General features: G+C 42.4%; 1 protein-coding gene across 1 annotated transcript in view; it reads left to right on the plus strand.

Annotated features, from left to right (window-relative positions):
* The window catches only part of dnah1 (dynein, axonemal, heavy chain 1), a 32642-nt gene extending 17174 nt beyond the window's left edge, over nt 1-15468 (plus strand). Inside the window, exons 50-78 of the mRNA XM_050038057.1 lie at nt 225-433; nt 582-753; nt 1271-1462; nt 1574-1684; nt 1872-2057; nt 2143-2334; nt 2812-2979; nt 3085-3276; nt 3773-3904; nt 4043-4168; nt 4324-4443; nt 4673-4822; nt 4928-5088; nt 5375-5600; nt 5768-5963; nt 6125-6276; nt 6401-6601; nt 6695-6835; nt 7133-7291; nt 7997-8128; nt 9083-9253; nt 9385-9564; nt 9907-10083; nt 10563-10733; nt 11347-11477; nt 12556-12700; nt 13963-14169; nt 14312-14546; nt 14984-15468. Coding sequence (XP_049894014.1) covers nt 225-433; nt 582-753; nt 1271-1462; nt 1574-1684; nt 1872-2057; nt 2143-2334; nt 2812-2979; nt 3085-3276; nt 3773-3904; nt 4043-4168; nt 4324-4443; nt 4673-4822; nt 4928-5088; nt 5375-5600; nt 5768-5963; nt 6125-6276; nt 6401-6601; nt 6695-6835; nt 7133-7291; nt 7997-8128; nt 9083-9253; nt 9385-9564; nt 9907-10083; nt 10563-10733; nt 11347-11477; nt 12556-12700; nt 13963-14169; nt 14312-14546; nt 14984-15105 — 4857 coding nt within the window. The 3' untranslated portion in view covers nt 15106-15468. The remainder of the gene's footprint in view (nt 1-224; nt 434-581; nt 754-1270; nt 1463-1573; nt 1685-1871; nt 2058-2142; nt 2335-2811; nt 2980-3084; nt 3277-3772; nt 3905-4042; nt 4169-4323; nt 4444-4672; nt 4823-4927; nt 5089-5374; nt 5601-5767; nt 5964-6124; nt 6277-6400; nt 6602-6694; nt 6836-7132; nt 7292-7996; nt 8129-9082; nt 9254-9384; nt 9565-9906; nt 10084-10562; nt 10734-11346; nt 11478-12555; nt 12701-13962; nt 14170-14311; nt 14547-14983) is intronic.
* The last annotated feature ends 103 nt before the right edge of the window (nt 15469-15571 follow it).

The following is a 15571-nucleotide window of genomic DNA, read 5'->3' on the forward strand; positions in this document are numbered from 1 at the left end:
TGTGGTAGTTTAATAGCATCACATACTGGCCTGTGACTTTGCAGAACGAATGTCGTTGTACTGTTGGCACTTATTTAAAGTCAATTGAAATGAGAGCGCAAACATTGATGCAAGATGTACTGTAGATCTAAATGATCTAAAGTATGTGATGCATAAAGTAATGTATCTCTGTTCTCAGCGTTTGCAACATTTTATTCATCAGTACCTTTGTGTTAATCTCACAGATTAAGAGTGAGTCCTTTCTGGAGGATATCAACAGCATTTTGAACTCTGGGGACGTCCCAAACCTGTATGCAACAGATGAGCAGGAGCGCATCCTGACAGCCATGAAGCCAGTGGTACAAGAACTGGGCCAGCAGCTGACCAAAGCCAACCTTATGGCTGCCTACATCAGGAGGGTGCGCAGCAACATCCACACTGTGCTCTGCATGAGGTTAGTTATTGTAAAAATGTTGATCACTTGTTCAAAGGCAAAAAAAAGAAGTGGTTACATTTGACCTTCATCTTTGTTCTTCTTACACCCATCTTTCCTCCCTCCCTTTCTCTACTCACACCACTCCTCTTCATTTCTTTCTCTGCAGTCCTGTTGGTGAGGTGTTTCGTGCACGGCTGAGGCAGTTTCCCTCACTGGTGACATGTTGTACAATAGACTGGTTCAGTGCCTGGCCAGAGGAGGCTCTGCAGGCTGTGGCAACATCGTTTCTTAATGAGCTGCCTGAGCTAGAAGCCAGTCACACAGCCATGAGGGGACTGGTGAGGATGCTCTGTGTGTGTGTGCATGTGTGCATGTGTGTGTGTGTGTGTGTACAAACTGATATACCATGAAACACAGCTCAATCTTACATATAGCTTAGTAACCTTGAGACAGGCGTATGATTTTATATTTATGTTTCACTGGCTTATTATCACACTGAGCCCATGGAGGAATACTAGTTGTGTGTGAGGATTACTGGGGCAAGGTGCCCTCTCTGATTGCAATTCTGCTCTACATTTATTTGGATTTTGAGAGTCATTTGAATGTTTTTTACTGCACTACCATGCAACAACGATAGAGTGTTGACAGCAGGCGGGATGCTGTGATGGATTATCTTTCTCAAGCAACTTTTAGGTATCTGCAAATGTATTATATGTTTATATCTTGGTTAAATTAATAGAAACTAGAAGCTGCCTAAAAAGAAAACAAAAATGTAAAAACTACCATCAAAAATCTAAGATACTGAAATAACTTCTCAGTAAAGACAGCCCTCCCCTAATTGATTCCCCTCTCCAGACACTGATGTGTGTGAAAATCCACCAGACAGTAGCCAGGAAGTGTGAACAGTACCTGGCTGAGCTTTCTCGACACAACTATGTCACACCCAAGAGCTACCTGGAACTGCTTAAAACCTTCTCACATCTTATTGGACGCAAAAAGCAAGAACTGTGTGGTGCTCGTCAGCGCATGAAGACTGGCCTGGACAAGGCAAGGAACTGAACTGAACAAAAAACAATAATAGAAACTGAGTTTGTAATTTGTGTGCATATGCTTAATTAGCAGTCTTATCGGGCTACCTGCTGTTCTGTGTTCCTCTAGCTTCTTAGCACAGCGGAGGATGTGAGTAAGATGCAGGAGGAGCTGGAGACGATGAGACCTCTTTTGGAGGAGGCTGCTAAGGACACTGAAGTCACTATGGAGACCATCAAAGTAAGGAAAACTTAAAGGTAGAAATGTCTGAGCCATATAAAAGTCTTAAAGACTGTCTTTAAACTGGCTCTGAATTCAAAATCATGAATAGTGGGACAAAAACTGGGGCCAATATTATTTCCTTTATAGTGTTTGTGTCTGTTTGTGAGCTGGGTTTTTTTTTCAAGTCTATACTCTACATTGTTAGAAAGACACAGTGGTTGCAGAAGAGACCCGGAAGTCAGTGCAAGCAGAGGAAGCCAAGGCCTCAGAGAAAGCCAGTTATGCGGGAGAGATTGCAGCAGATGCCCAGAGAGACTTGGATGAGGCTCTGCCAGCCCTGGATGCTGCCCTCGCCAGCCTCAAGTCACTCAACAAGAATGATGTCACTGAGGTCAGGGATGTTAATGATGATGGGCTGAAGATTATTTGACGTTTATATGTAGAATATAACCTCCTTAATGTTTTGTTTTCCATAGGTGCGAGCCATGCAGCGACCTCCTCAGGGGGTTAAGCTGGTTATTGAAGCAGTGTGCATCATGAGGGGCGTCAAACCCAAAAAGGTACCTGGAGAGAAGCCTGGCACCAAGGTGGATGACTACTGGGAACCTGGTAAGGGTCTTCTACAAGACCCTGGCAAGTTTCTGGAGAGCCTTTTCAAGTATGATAAGGTAGAGCACATATGTAGTGGATATATTACTATGCCATTGTATGTATAGTATATGTCAGTGTTTCTCAAATGGATGTACACATTGCAATCTCATTGCCATCTCAGTGTTATTGCATGATGATAAAAAAATTGGTTTGCCATAAATTTAGTGATGGGTCCTTAACATATAAAATGTAGGATTTCAGTGGGTTTCATTTACAAAGTTTTTGTTTAGTAAATTGCAGTAGATCGTACCTCCTCATACAGGCATTTTTTATTCTACCAAAAATGTTTTGTGCTGGTTAGAGGGATCTTGGCTGAAAAAATATTTAAAATGGGGTACATTATTGAAAACCACTGGTGTATGTTATCAAGGTCTCTTCAGAATATGATTATTATTTTAAACTCTTAAGTTTAAGTGTTTGATGCTGATTTGTTCATTTCCTGTATGGTAGATGTATTAAAAGCAGCTTTTTTCTGCCAACAATCATTTCTGCAGGACAACATCCCAGATACCGTGATCACTTTAGTGCAGCCCTACATAGATAATGAGGAATTCCAGCCAGCCTCCATTGCAAAGGTTTCCAAAGCCTGTACCTCCATTTGCCAGTGGGTGCGAGCCATGCATGTATATCACTTTGTCGCCAAGGCAGTGGAACCTAAAAGGGTAAAAAACTGAAATCCACATTTGAGCCATCGCTATGGTTATGTAAGACACCACTGTATATACATGAGAGTCATCTAAACATTAAAGCTGTAAATATTTGCACAGCAAGGTCTCCAGAAGGCCCAGGAGGATCTGGCGGTGATCCAGCGCGCCCTGGACGATGCAAAAGAAAAGCTGGCAGCGGTGGAGGGCGGCATTGCCACTTTGCAGGCCAAATACCAGGACTGCCTAGCTAAGAAAGACGAACTGGACAACAAGTATCAACTGTGTGAGGCCCGCCTTGTCCGAGCAGACAAGGTCAGAAGGAGGGATATGATGAGATGAGACAGCACTTCACTGATCCCTAGGGGGAAATTTAGCATTACAGCAACATGAGAAACAGACCAGAGAGGGGGTTAGGAACAGATTATAAGGCTACATACTGTACATTACCCCAAACCAGTGTTTATGATTTGAATGTTTACGCAAAAAACCAGTAATGCAAAGGTGACATAGTCGAGACAGGATACACTGTATTTGGTATATATGTAGATTTGTATGTATACATAATGAATATTATTAAGGATATAGTGCAAATAAAGATACATGAATATTACATGAACAATACATCTAAATATGATATTGATATTTCATATATATGTTCATATATATACACACACAGGTAAGTATGTGACAGTAGAATACAACTGAATATAGAAGTAAGGATTTCCTGACAGAGACAATATCTGCTCTTAAATGACACGGCCAAACAAAATGCATTGACAGTTCATGTTTATGCATTGATCCTCTCCAGCTTATAGGCGGACTGGCAGATGAGAAGGTGCGTTGGAAGGAAACAGTGCAACATCTGGATTACATGGTCAATAATGTGGCAGGCGATGTGCTTCTGTCTGCAGCATATATAGCATACCTGGGACCCTTCACTGTAAGTGGGTTGTAACTCAATGGGTGCATTTAAGTGTAACATTTCTGACTTAAAAAATATTAACCTTAAATAAATTTGTGATAATTAGCACGTCACTACAGCATGATTTTAAGGAAGGTGCATTGTTTTTGTGTGTAGGGAGAGTACAGGGTGGCCATGGCTGAGGAGTGGCTGCATTGTTTCAAAGAGCTAAGTGTCCCACACACTGATGAACCCAACCTGATCAGCACCCTAGGAGATCCAGTCAAGATCCGCTCCTGGCAGGTCAGAACCAAACTGTCGTCAGCTGACCTTCAGAGTCTCTTCAGACTGATCTGAATTGTCAATAATCAGACCATCAGCCTGACTTTTTGCAGAATTAAATTAACTTTGTCATTTACCTTTATTGTCATCGTACTTTGTCATTTCTATGTGTGTAGATATCAGGTTTGCCCAAGGATAACCTTTCAGTGGAGAATGGTGTGATTGCCCAGTACTCTCTGCGCTGGGCTTTATTCATTGATCCTCAGGGACAAGCCAACTCGTGGATCAAAAACATGGTGAGGACACTTATCTGAGTGTTGATCTGACCCTAACTGCAGAGGGTGCAAGTGAGACGAAAATACAAAAAAAGTAGCCATATCAAGTTTAATTTATCCCCTCACACCACATGTATAGCTTGTAATTACACTTTATGTACCAGTGTCAACAGTTGACATAGCAGCTTCTATGTGTCTGTGGTTGTATTAATCCACTGCTCATTCATACTTACTTCCTGTTGTCACCCAGGAGCGGGACAATGGATTGGAGGTTATGAAGCTAAGTGACCAGGACTTCCTGCGCAGTCTTGAGAATGGCATTCAGTTTGGTAAACCCTGCGTCTTGGAGAATGTGGGAGAGGAGTTAGATCCTGCTCTAGAACCTGTCCTGTTGCAACAGGTGAATACACATCTATTACAAACAAAAATCACTCACCCTGTATAAACATTTTATGCGAATACCCACCATACACTGATCTGCTTAACCCACATGTTTGGCCCTTAGACATTTAAGCAGCAAGGTCAGACAGTGCTGAAGCTGGGGGATTCAGTCATCCCTTACAATGAAGGCTTCAAGATGTACATTACCACTAAGCTGCCGAACCCACACTACTCTCCAGAGGTCTCCTCTAGAGTCACCCTCATCAATGTCACACTGTCACCCAGGTAACACATGCTTTAAACAGATAAAAGGTAAATTATATGTTTTTAAACACTGATCTTATTTTTGCCATCAGCTGCATTAGCTATGATCAGATTTTAATAAGCTGAGATGTGACCGGAAAGTCTCTCTAGAAAAAAAAAAAAACAGTTGCTTATATATTATTATTAAAAAGTTTTTGGCCTTTCTCTGTGTACCTGATAGAAAACCAATAATTTCTCAGAATCAATTTAGGGTCTGAACTTTATTCTAACAATTCTGTCTTTGGTTTTACCGTCTGTGTTCTTCCAGTGGTCTAGAGGACCAGCTACTTGGCCAGGTTGTAGCTGAGGAGCGTCCAGACCTGGAGGAGGCAAAGAACCAGCTGATCATCAGCAATGCAAAGATGAAACAGGAGCTAAAGGAAATTGAGGATGAAATTCTGTTCCGACTCAGCTCCACAGAAGGAAACCCTGTGGACAATGAGGAGCTCATCCAAGTGTTGGGGGCTTCCAAGATCAAAGCTGGAGAGATCAAGGTCAGACAGTGGCAGAGCCATTATCTCTAATGTTACAGGGGGCCAAATATGCAGTTCATAAATAACTAGTTTGGATGTGTTTTTTTCTCATCTCCATACATTTGCTATCAAACTCAAATGCTTCTATTGCTGGATTTTGTTCTAAAGCAAGCTGGTTTTACTGGCAGGCCAAAGTGATGGTGGCAGAGAAGACAGAGCAGGACATTGACGCCACCCGTCTGCAGTATGTGCCGGTGGCTGTGCGCACACAGATCCTCTTCTTCTGTGTATCGGACCTGTCCAACGTTGACCCCATGTACCAGTACTCACTGGAGTGGTTCCTTGGCATCTTCATGGCTGGCATTGCCAACTCTGAGAGAGCAGGTAGAAAGATATTCCACAGTAAATTTCATTACCCTCTCTGGTTGTAAGATTATACACAGAATTTTATCTGTGCAGATGGAAAAAATCATGGAAATTGGTTTAAGGCAGTGAAACTAGATTTTGAAAAGTTTTTTCCGTTTTCACTGACTTGTTTCTCACAGACACAGTGGAGAAGAGACTCACCAACATCAATGAATATTTTACCTTCAGCCTGTACAGCAATGTGTGTCGCAGCTTGTTTGAGAAGCACAAACTCATGTTTGCCTTTCTCTTGTGCGCTCGCATCATGATGAATGAGAACAAAATTAATATGGTAAGCAACAGAGAAGTTTGCAGTTTCACGGTCCCCTCTTTAATTTTCTGCAGGCACGATTACAAATACAGAGTTTGAGTTAATCTAGTACATTTATTAAATCTGCGTTATCTCTCTTTGGCAGGCTGAGTGGCGATATTTGCTATCTGGTGGGATGCCTGTCCAAGAGCTGACCAACCCAGCAGTGAGTTGGCTGTCGGAGCGCGCCTGGCAGGACATCCTCGGCCTCAGCGCTTTGGACAACTTCAGCAACCTGGCAGAGAACTTCACTGAACATCTGCAGGGTTTCAAGAGAATTTTTGACAGCAACCAGCCTCACAGGCACGTAAAGATAACCACTCTGTTGACAAACGCACACTTTTTTTGCAGAAGCTGTCAATATCCAACAATGTGTGTGTATATGTTTGCCTTTAGGGAGCCTCTCCCAGGAGAGTGGGACACAGAGCTGGACTCATTCCAGAAGCTGCTGGTCCTGCGCTGTCTGAGGGCTGACTGCCTTATTCAAGGCCTGCAGGACTTTGTCTCAGCTCAGCTTGGACAACGCTTCATTGAGCCTCAGGTAGAATCCCTGTCTGCCCTCTTGCCTTAATATTGATATTAAAACCAATATGTATGCAGTGACACAAAGTGAGCCTTATCTCTGTGACACTGGCTCAGAAGTGTGGTAATATTAACATGGCAATAATGGTTCCATTTGTTTTGGCTGGGTCTGCAGCAGTGCAAACAGTGGTTCATGTTTGGAGCACTAAATTAACTATCCTAGCTTCAGCTGAAAATGATTTCCAGTTGTTTGCACTACAGCATGCAACAGCAATGTTTATGGCTTGTAACTCCTCCTCTCTCCATCTTTCCACAGACGTCAGACCTGTCCGTGGTCTTCACTGAGTCATCCCTCTCCACTCCCCTCATCTTTGTGCTGTCTCCTGGCACTGACCCTGCTGCAGACCTCTACAAGTTTGCTGACGTCATGCAGTTCTCCAAGAAAATGAGTGCCATCTCTCTGGGCCAGGGCCAGGTCAGGGCCAGGGGGTGTTTGGGAATTCTCTCTCAGTCTCACTCTCTTTCGTACGCTCTCTCAGACCCTGGGGAAGGGCACTGTAAAACACTTTGTCACAGAACCAGGCCATTCTCGTTTGTCTTGTTAAGAATGGCCACCTCTGTGCTAATTGTTTTCTCTATTTATGGCCATAGGCCAGTACAATGTGCAATCCTGCTTTGACAGATGTTAAATTCCAGGACACTGTAAATAATCTCATAGAACAACCATTAAAAACCGCATGCAGAGGTTTTAGGATAAATGCAGACTCATCCTCCACAAACCTGAAACCTACTGGCTGGCCAAACATTTCTCCCAGCAGCACACTACCCCTGTGGCTGTTCAATAGGTGTTAGCGAGTGTTTATCACATTATTTGCAATTATGTGAGTTAGAATCCCGACTAATGCTGGACTGTTACATCACCCTGCCCCCAGTTTCTGTTCACATTGAACTGAGGGCTCTTAAACCTTTCTGAAAGACTCCTAGAATGTCAAACTGGCTGTAGAGAAAAGTGCCGTATTCCACTGTCAAAATATTCCCTATGTTACCTACTCGTTAAATAAGGATCAAACTTTTCAAAACACCGATGTTTTATCTTGAAGTCTTGTGTTAAGCCGTCTGTTTTTGGCACAACTCTTGTGGTTTCTCTGCCATTTTCTCTGCTGCTGTTTGTTTGATTCAGGGCCCCTGGGCTGAGATTATGATGCGCACTGCTATGGAAAGAGGTCAGTGGGTCTTCTTCCAGAACTGTCACCTGGCTCCAAGCTGGATGCCTGCCCTCGAGAGACTCATTGAAAACATCAATCCAGTAAAGGTCAGAACATATGCATACACATACCATACACTATTATAGTGTTGTACATGTTTACTATGCAGTATGGACAAGTATAGAATTTCATTTGGGTAAATTCCAGGTATTAATAAGTCTGGGGAAATATGTATGTAAAAATATTTGCGTTTCCAGGCAATTGTCCCTATTCTGTTTTCTAAAACAGAGAGTTCCAAATATCTAAAAATATATTGTGATTAAATAATCATGTTTTTCGTGGCATTTGGAGCAGGTAGCCAGCACAGTCAAAATGTTTACCACTGTGTGAAAGAGCAGGCCAGAGTGAGCCTGATGTTGTTGAAAGCAAGGTAAGAAGAAGGTGTTTGACTGAACGTACACTCCTACACAGAGCTGCCGCTGGGCCTGAAAGACACAGCCTGCATAACAGCTCTGCCCCCAGTGCCTCAAACTGTACCAACTCCGGACATCATCGACCAAATTAGTTTTGGAAGAAAATATCTGAATTGCACATAGCATCACAAGTAACCAAAAATAAATAAGTTATGCAATGATGTAGTTATCTTTGGGTACCCTTTCTACTGTACCTTTATAGCTGCGTACATCATTTCCATGGACACAATTAATAAACAAGGCTGTGAAAATGATTTAACTTCCCTCAATTCATATTCAGTTCTTATTCTTAAAAGAGACTAAAATATGGAGGGAACAATAATGTAATAGTATTTATTCAATATGTTGGAGTGTGGACTGAACAGCCATGATGGGTAAATGCGGGTTTTCACAGGGCTGGCTATTTGTACTCAAATGTTAAATATGCTCTGAAAAATCTAAGAAGTCTAGAAATTTTAGTCTGGAAAAGTATGTCACTTTTAAAATAGAAAGTGTATAGGGATCCTGATAGTATTTTAGACAAGCCTGTCATCTACTTTTCCTTCTTTACTGCCCACGGGCCTCACATGCCCCACAACTCCCAAACAGGTGCACAAGGACTTCCGCCTGTGGCTCACGAGTCTTCCTAGCAACAAGTTCCCAGTGTCCATTCTCCAGAATGGGTCAAAGATGACCGTTGAGCCTCCCAAGGGAATCAAAGCCAATCTACAGAAAACCTACCTGAGGCTCACCGATGATTTTATCTCCTCTTCCACCAAGGTCTGCCTAGTCCTCAGCCGCTGTCCCACTGAGTCTCTCCCTGCTTATTATGTTAACGACTTTATATTTAAAAACACCTGCTGTTTTTGAAAACATGTAGCATCTCCAACTTATCCCTCTCTCCTCCCCAGACATCACACCTCAAGTCTTTGCTCCTGTCTCTGTGTCTCTTCCATGGAATTGCTCTGGAGCGGAGAAAGTTTGGCCCACTGGGCTTTAACATTCCCTACGAATTTACAGATGGAGACCTGAACATCTGCATCAGCCAACTCAAAATGTTCTTGGACGAGTACGAGGACGTCCCATACAAGGTGAGGGAGAGAGGGCTTCTGTCTATATTAAACAACCTGTTAAGACAACAATAGCTCCAAATGCAGATCATTTGCAATCACCCTGACCTTGCCCCCTTTCTCCTCCTAACTTGTCATTACATGTGTCCATTGCTCACAGCTAATTGTGACACGTGTATTATCATTGTGGATAGTTTACATATAAGCTTACAGAAACACAGGCCCTTTAGTAGGAAACATTAGTTTTGGATCAGCTAGAGAGAGAGAGAATGTGTGTGTGTGTGTGTGTGTGTGTGTGGGTGTGTGTGTGTGTGTGTTTGAGCATGTTCATTTGTCTTCTCTTTTTGTCCTCCACCTGTCCAGGTGCTGAAATATACTGCAGGGGAGATTAATTATGGCGGCCGCGTGACAGATGACTGGGATAGACGTTGTCTGCTCAGTGTGCTGGAGGATTTCTACTGTCCCGCTGTGCTTACTGATGATCATGTCTACTCTGCGTCTGGAGTCTACCGGCAGATAGACACAAATCTGGATATCAAGGTCAGATAAACGCAGGAGCATTCGAAAGATCGTGATAAGAGGAGTGCATTAGACTCGACCTTTGTCTGCATCAGTTGGAATACTCCAAGAGTGCATATGTTGTCAAAGGCTGAGAATGATGGGGTTACTCACTGGTCAATATACCCAATGGTTTACATGAATGGTATGACAGATATCTGTAATTAAACAGCATCCCTTTAAAATAGATAATTCATCTTAAAGCAAAGAAACATCATACAATATTTAGTCATTACATGAAAGGGTCAATTCACCAAGACTTGGTGACAAAAAATGGGTGATACAATGAGAGACTGACTTTTACCAGATGAGATGTGCTGGACCACAGGTTGTTTATATGATTCTTTTTACATCTCTAAAATGTCTGAAAATAATCTGCAGCATTTAAAGAATCACATCAACTTCTGACTGTCAAACTAAGTGATGACAGTTACCTGTTGTCTTTGCAATTCTGACTCTAGGGTTACTTGGCATACATCCGTGGTTTGCCCATCAATGATACACCTGAGATCTTTGGTCTCCATGACAACGCTAACATCAGCTTTGCCCAGAATGAGACCTTCGCCCTGCTGGGAGCCGTGGTTCGTCTCCAACCTCGAGCTGCATCTGCTGGGGGCAAAACTCAGGAGGAGGTACAGATTTGATTTTCTTTACTCTTATCTTTTAAGTATTACTTGCATCATGTTATCTGACTGGGTCCAGATCTTTGAATCTGTCCGCTCCACTGAGTGCATAGACGATTCTGTCTGATAACAGGCAATCATATTAAAGTATGTAAACTAATTCAATATAGATTGAGAGGTCTGGGACAACGAAAAACATTATCATTTTCTCAATCAACCAATCAAAAGTTTTTAGCTAAACATATTTAACTGAGCAATGTTAAGAAACATAGTCAGGAATTCGGTTGTGTGTGTTTGTAAATGCCTGGACGATGGCTGAGACATGTTTTTCAGGGAAAAAAGAAAGCAGTGGAGCACACTGATTAAATTGCAGCCTTTAATTGTGTAAACAGACTAATATTTTGAAACTACTGTCTTCAGCAGAGTCAAAAAGGCAATCCTTTTGAGTCAAAATGACATCCTTCAAATTAATCAGTGTGCCCCTGTCTTTTGTTCCCCTTCAAAGTTCTCTGACCCTGAGCTGTGAGGCACCTGAGTTAGCCGCATGCTTTTGGAAGATGTTTGAGGAATCCTGTTTCACATGTTGTGTTTCATTGGTGATGTGCCTCTTCCTGTTCTGTAGATAGTGGAGGAGATTGTAGCAGGCATCACTGAAAAGATTCCTCAGCTTTTCAGTGTTCAGGAAGTGATGGAAAAGTACCCGGTCCTCTATGAAGAGTCCATGAACACAGTGCTCATCCAGGAGGTCATCAGGTAACACCAGGCTGTACTGTTAGATAACATCACAAACCACACTTCAAACCACACTGCAGGACTCCTAGATATAATAACACACGTCACTCTGCTCTGTTGCTGTACACTCACAATCAGGGCTGAAAAGATGTGACAAGATGGAGGAAAATTCAGATTGTTTTTACACTTTAAATGTAAAAACAGGAAATTGTCTGGTCACATTTTCTATCAGCGTGAATCTGAAAGTAGTTGTCAGTTGTGCAGTCAGGTGGTGTGGCCTGTGTATTGAGTATTAGACACTTTACTTGCTCAGTTCTCCTTGTTCTGTCTGTGTAAGTGGTGCAATAATACAGCATCCTGTATCAGTCACACTGGGGGCAGCTTGGATGAATCCCAATTAGTCATATCAACAAATGAACCTGTCCTTTATCCTTGACGTAAATGACCAGTTATTTTAAGATATTTAAAGAAAACACTCACTCAGCAGGGGAACAAACATCTTGGTTTGGTAATCCATTGAGATCAGAGAAAGAAACTGGCATCTGTGCTGCACTGAAATCATCTTTAACAATGTTCAGCTAACCATATGCAGCTGTGTCAAGTGTCCAGAATAGTCCAGTGAATCTTCCCAATGTAAATGTAAAATTATTTCATTTTGAAGTACAAAAAAATAGTAATTAAATGTGTAACCAGTAATGTAATATCTCTATTTGAGTCCAGTTGCTGAAATTGTACCCTTCAAAAGTCTCAGCCAGTAATCATAATTACATGGCTTTGTAATCATGCTGTAATAATAACAGCTTTTTCATTTGGTTATGTGTGAGCTGCTGGAGTTTGTGATGTCAGCAACTTGTCCAGAGAGAGTTTGGTAGGCCAAAATCTCTGAATGTGGCATATTTGCTGAGTCATTGGTACTGGTTAACAGTCCTGTCAGCCTCTTCTACACATATTATGTTCCTTTTTGTACTATGGGGTAATAAAAGCTTTTCTTTTTCTTTTTTTCTGTAAATGTCATTGTCCTCATTATATAATCAAGGTCTTTAGTGGATGGTGTTTTTAAGTACTTCAGTAATTGGTCATTTTATCTCTTGTCTGTCAGATATAACAAGCTGCTGGCGGTCATCTCTCAGAGTCTCAGTGATATCGTGAAGGCTCTGAAGGGTTTAGTAGTGATGTCATCAGAACTGGAGCTTATGGCCAACAGCCTGTTCAACAACATGGTCCCTGATATGTGGAAAGCCAAGGTGAGACACACTCAACAGACTTTACAAAATGCAGCTTTTATGTGAATGCATTCTCTTCTGACTTTAAAGCAACCCTTACCTTTCTGGAAATTTTACACTTTTCTTTGTTTAGGTTAAAATGCTATTAATACGCTGATGGCACACTAAAATGTAAGTGAATTCCACCAGAGATGAAAACTCATCATTATACCATTCTCATATGGTTCTAAGAAAACGCCGACCAATCATTGCATTCGGACCGAATGCAATGATTGCACACCGAATGCACTGTAACCTTATTCTAAAACTCATCAGTCATCACTGACTCCGGTTGAGTTTTAAAACTCCGGGGTTGCGTTTGACTGTCTTTGTTGTAACATTACACTCGTCTATAATGAGGACGTAATGGAGGGAGGTGGAGTTGCAGGAGGAGGAGGATGGGACTTTGGAGGGAGGCGGGAGTTGTGGATGTTCAAATTTTTTCTAAGTGCTGTGTGAAATACAAGAAAAGTAAGGGTTGCTTTAAATCCTACTGAGAACATTTATTTTTGAACAATTATCTTTTCATATCGTTATCTCAAGTTTTTTATGCCCAAATTAAAAAATGCAAATTAAAAGAGTAGTAAGATTCAGAGGTTGTTTGCATATGGCTCTCTACGTGGAGCTGGCTGAGCCGATGGATAGCAGCTAACGGTGCTAACATCATCAACAGTGCTGACACTGCTAACAGTGTTAACCAGGGGAAAGCCAATTAGTGGGCGCCAGGCTTCCGCCACAACGCTGTCCTGATATCGTAATACACGACTGCAATAGGCTAGTGGGATACACACACAGGATTCACATGCACTGCACGTACGGCTGGACTGGCCACAGCAACAATCCACAGAGAATTTTAGGATACAACACACACAGAGGGCGCGTGACTTCAATCTCTGTTCAGGACGCTATTACTCCACTGTGTCCTCACATAGCACATAGCTGTTTGCTGCTGTGTTAATGCTCTGAATATTGTATAGAGCTTCTTAGGTAAGGTAACACAAACCCAAACTGTCCAAGTACAGAGTATTGCAGTGAACTAATATTGTGACACCCATCTGAGTGTTTTATGCTGTTGTGGATGAGACTTGAAGGATTAGACTTTTGACATTTGGGAATGATTTGAGTGTACATCATATCAGATGAACTTTCGATGACATTTCTGTCCCACTCTAATAATTCCAGGCTCTGCTTTCTAAGAATACCTAGCTCATTTACTGGCCATGTGTCTCTATCTGTCCCTCCAGGCATACCCTTCTCTGAAGCCTCTGGCCTCCTGGGTGTCAGACCTGCTTCAGAGGATCAGTTTCCTGCAGAGATGGATCTGTAACGGCATTCCACCTGTTTTCTGGATTAGCGGCTTCTTTTTCCCCCAGGCTTTCCTCACAGGAACCCTCCAGAATTACGCCCGTCACTCTGGCACCTCCATCGACACAATTGGATTTGACTTTGAGGTCAGACAGTAAGCTACACTACACATTTACCACTCTGTATGTGTATGAATATCAATGTATACCTTAATTTTTTGTTGGAACTTCTTTGAGAATTTATTTTTGATGGTTTATCAGCCTCCACATCTCTTTTTTTCTCCCTCAGGTAGTAGTGAAGTCAGTGTCACAGATAACAGAGAAACCACACACAGGCTGCTACATCCACGGTCTATTCCTGGAGGGGGCTCGCTGGGATATCGAGGCAGGTCAACTCACAGAGTCCAGGCCCAAAGAGCTCTACACAGAAATGGCCATCATCTGGCTGATCCCCAAACCTAACCGCAAGCCTCCAACCACTGGGGTCTACGTCTGCCCCATCTACAAGACCCTCACACGTGCTGGTTAGTACGCACAGTACCTGAGCGTGACTGGATTCATCTATACTACAACTGACATCAGGCAGTGCCTGGCTAAAAAGTTATTTAGAGATTTATCAAATTCATTTTTTAGTCAAGGAGACGGATGAAGTGAAACTTTTGCTCAGTGTAGTAACCCTGACTTTTAGTGTGACGACATGTTGTGCTGCCCACTCTAGTGTTTGTGTGTGTCTCCTCTCGGTGGTTTTATTACTCACCCAAAATAGACTCCAGTTAGTGTCTTGTTTCACGAAGCGTCTGAAAGTGCAGCTCTGTATTTTCCACCCACAGCAGCACGTAGCCAACACCTTGTGCTTGCACGGTAGACTGCTCAGAAAAACTTAGCTCAGCACAGTGATGGGGAAATACAAGCAATTAAAATGTCTTCATGTCTTCTGAGCTGCTTTGTGTTGCTTTTGTAGGGACTTTGTCTACAACCGGTCATTCCACCAACTACGTGATGGCGGTGGAGCTGCCCACAGATCGCAGTCAGAGACATTGGATCAAAAAGGGAGTGGCCCTCATCTGTGCACTGGACTACTAAATACAGACACACACACACACACACACACACACACACACACACACACTTTTAAAAACTGTCTATAAACTGTATCTGTCACAGCCCACAACGATGATGATTGCAGTTGTGGTTGCTTAGACAGAATCACATCATACAGTGACACTGTCTATGCACTTAATGTCTCTAAAATGAGCTCACTGAAACCTCTGTGCGTAATAAACTGTTTTTCACTATGCCACATTAGTGTAATATTGTTATGTAAGATTATTTAATAACATCACTCGGTTAGAGGGAACCTGCTCCAGTGGTTTCCTGATACTATACTCCAACTTTTCCGGACCACACATCCCAATGTAAGTTTTTCTTTTGATCTACTCTCATCCAATACTCTCATAAACCAACCAAACAACCAGCTTCTCTTGTTCTCCAGAACAGAATATACGTCCTGCTCCTTTAAGACTTCCACCGAGGGCCAGTTGAGAAATAT

Source organism: Epinephelus moara, chromosome 24 (assembly GCF_006386435.1).
Source record: "Epinephelus moara isolate mb chromosome 24, YSFRI_EMoa_1.0, whole genome shotgun sequence".
In the NCBI taxonomy this organism is placed as follows: Eukaryota; Metazoa; Chordata; class Actinopteri; order Perciformes; family Serranidae; genus Epinephelus; species Epinephelus moara.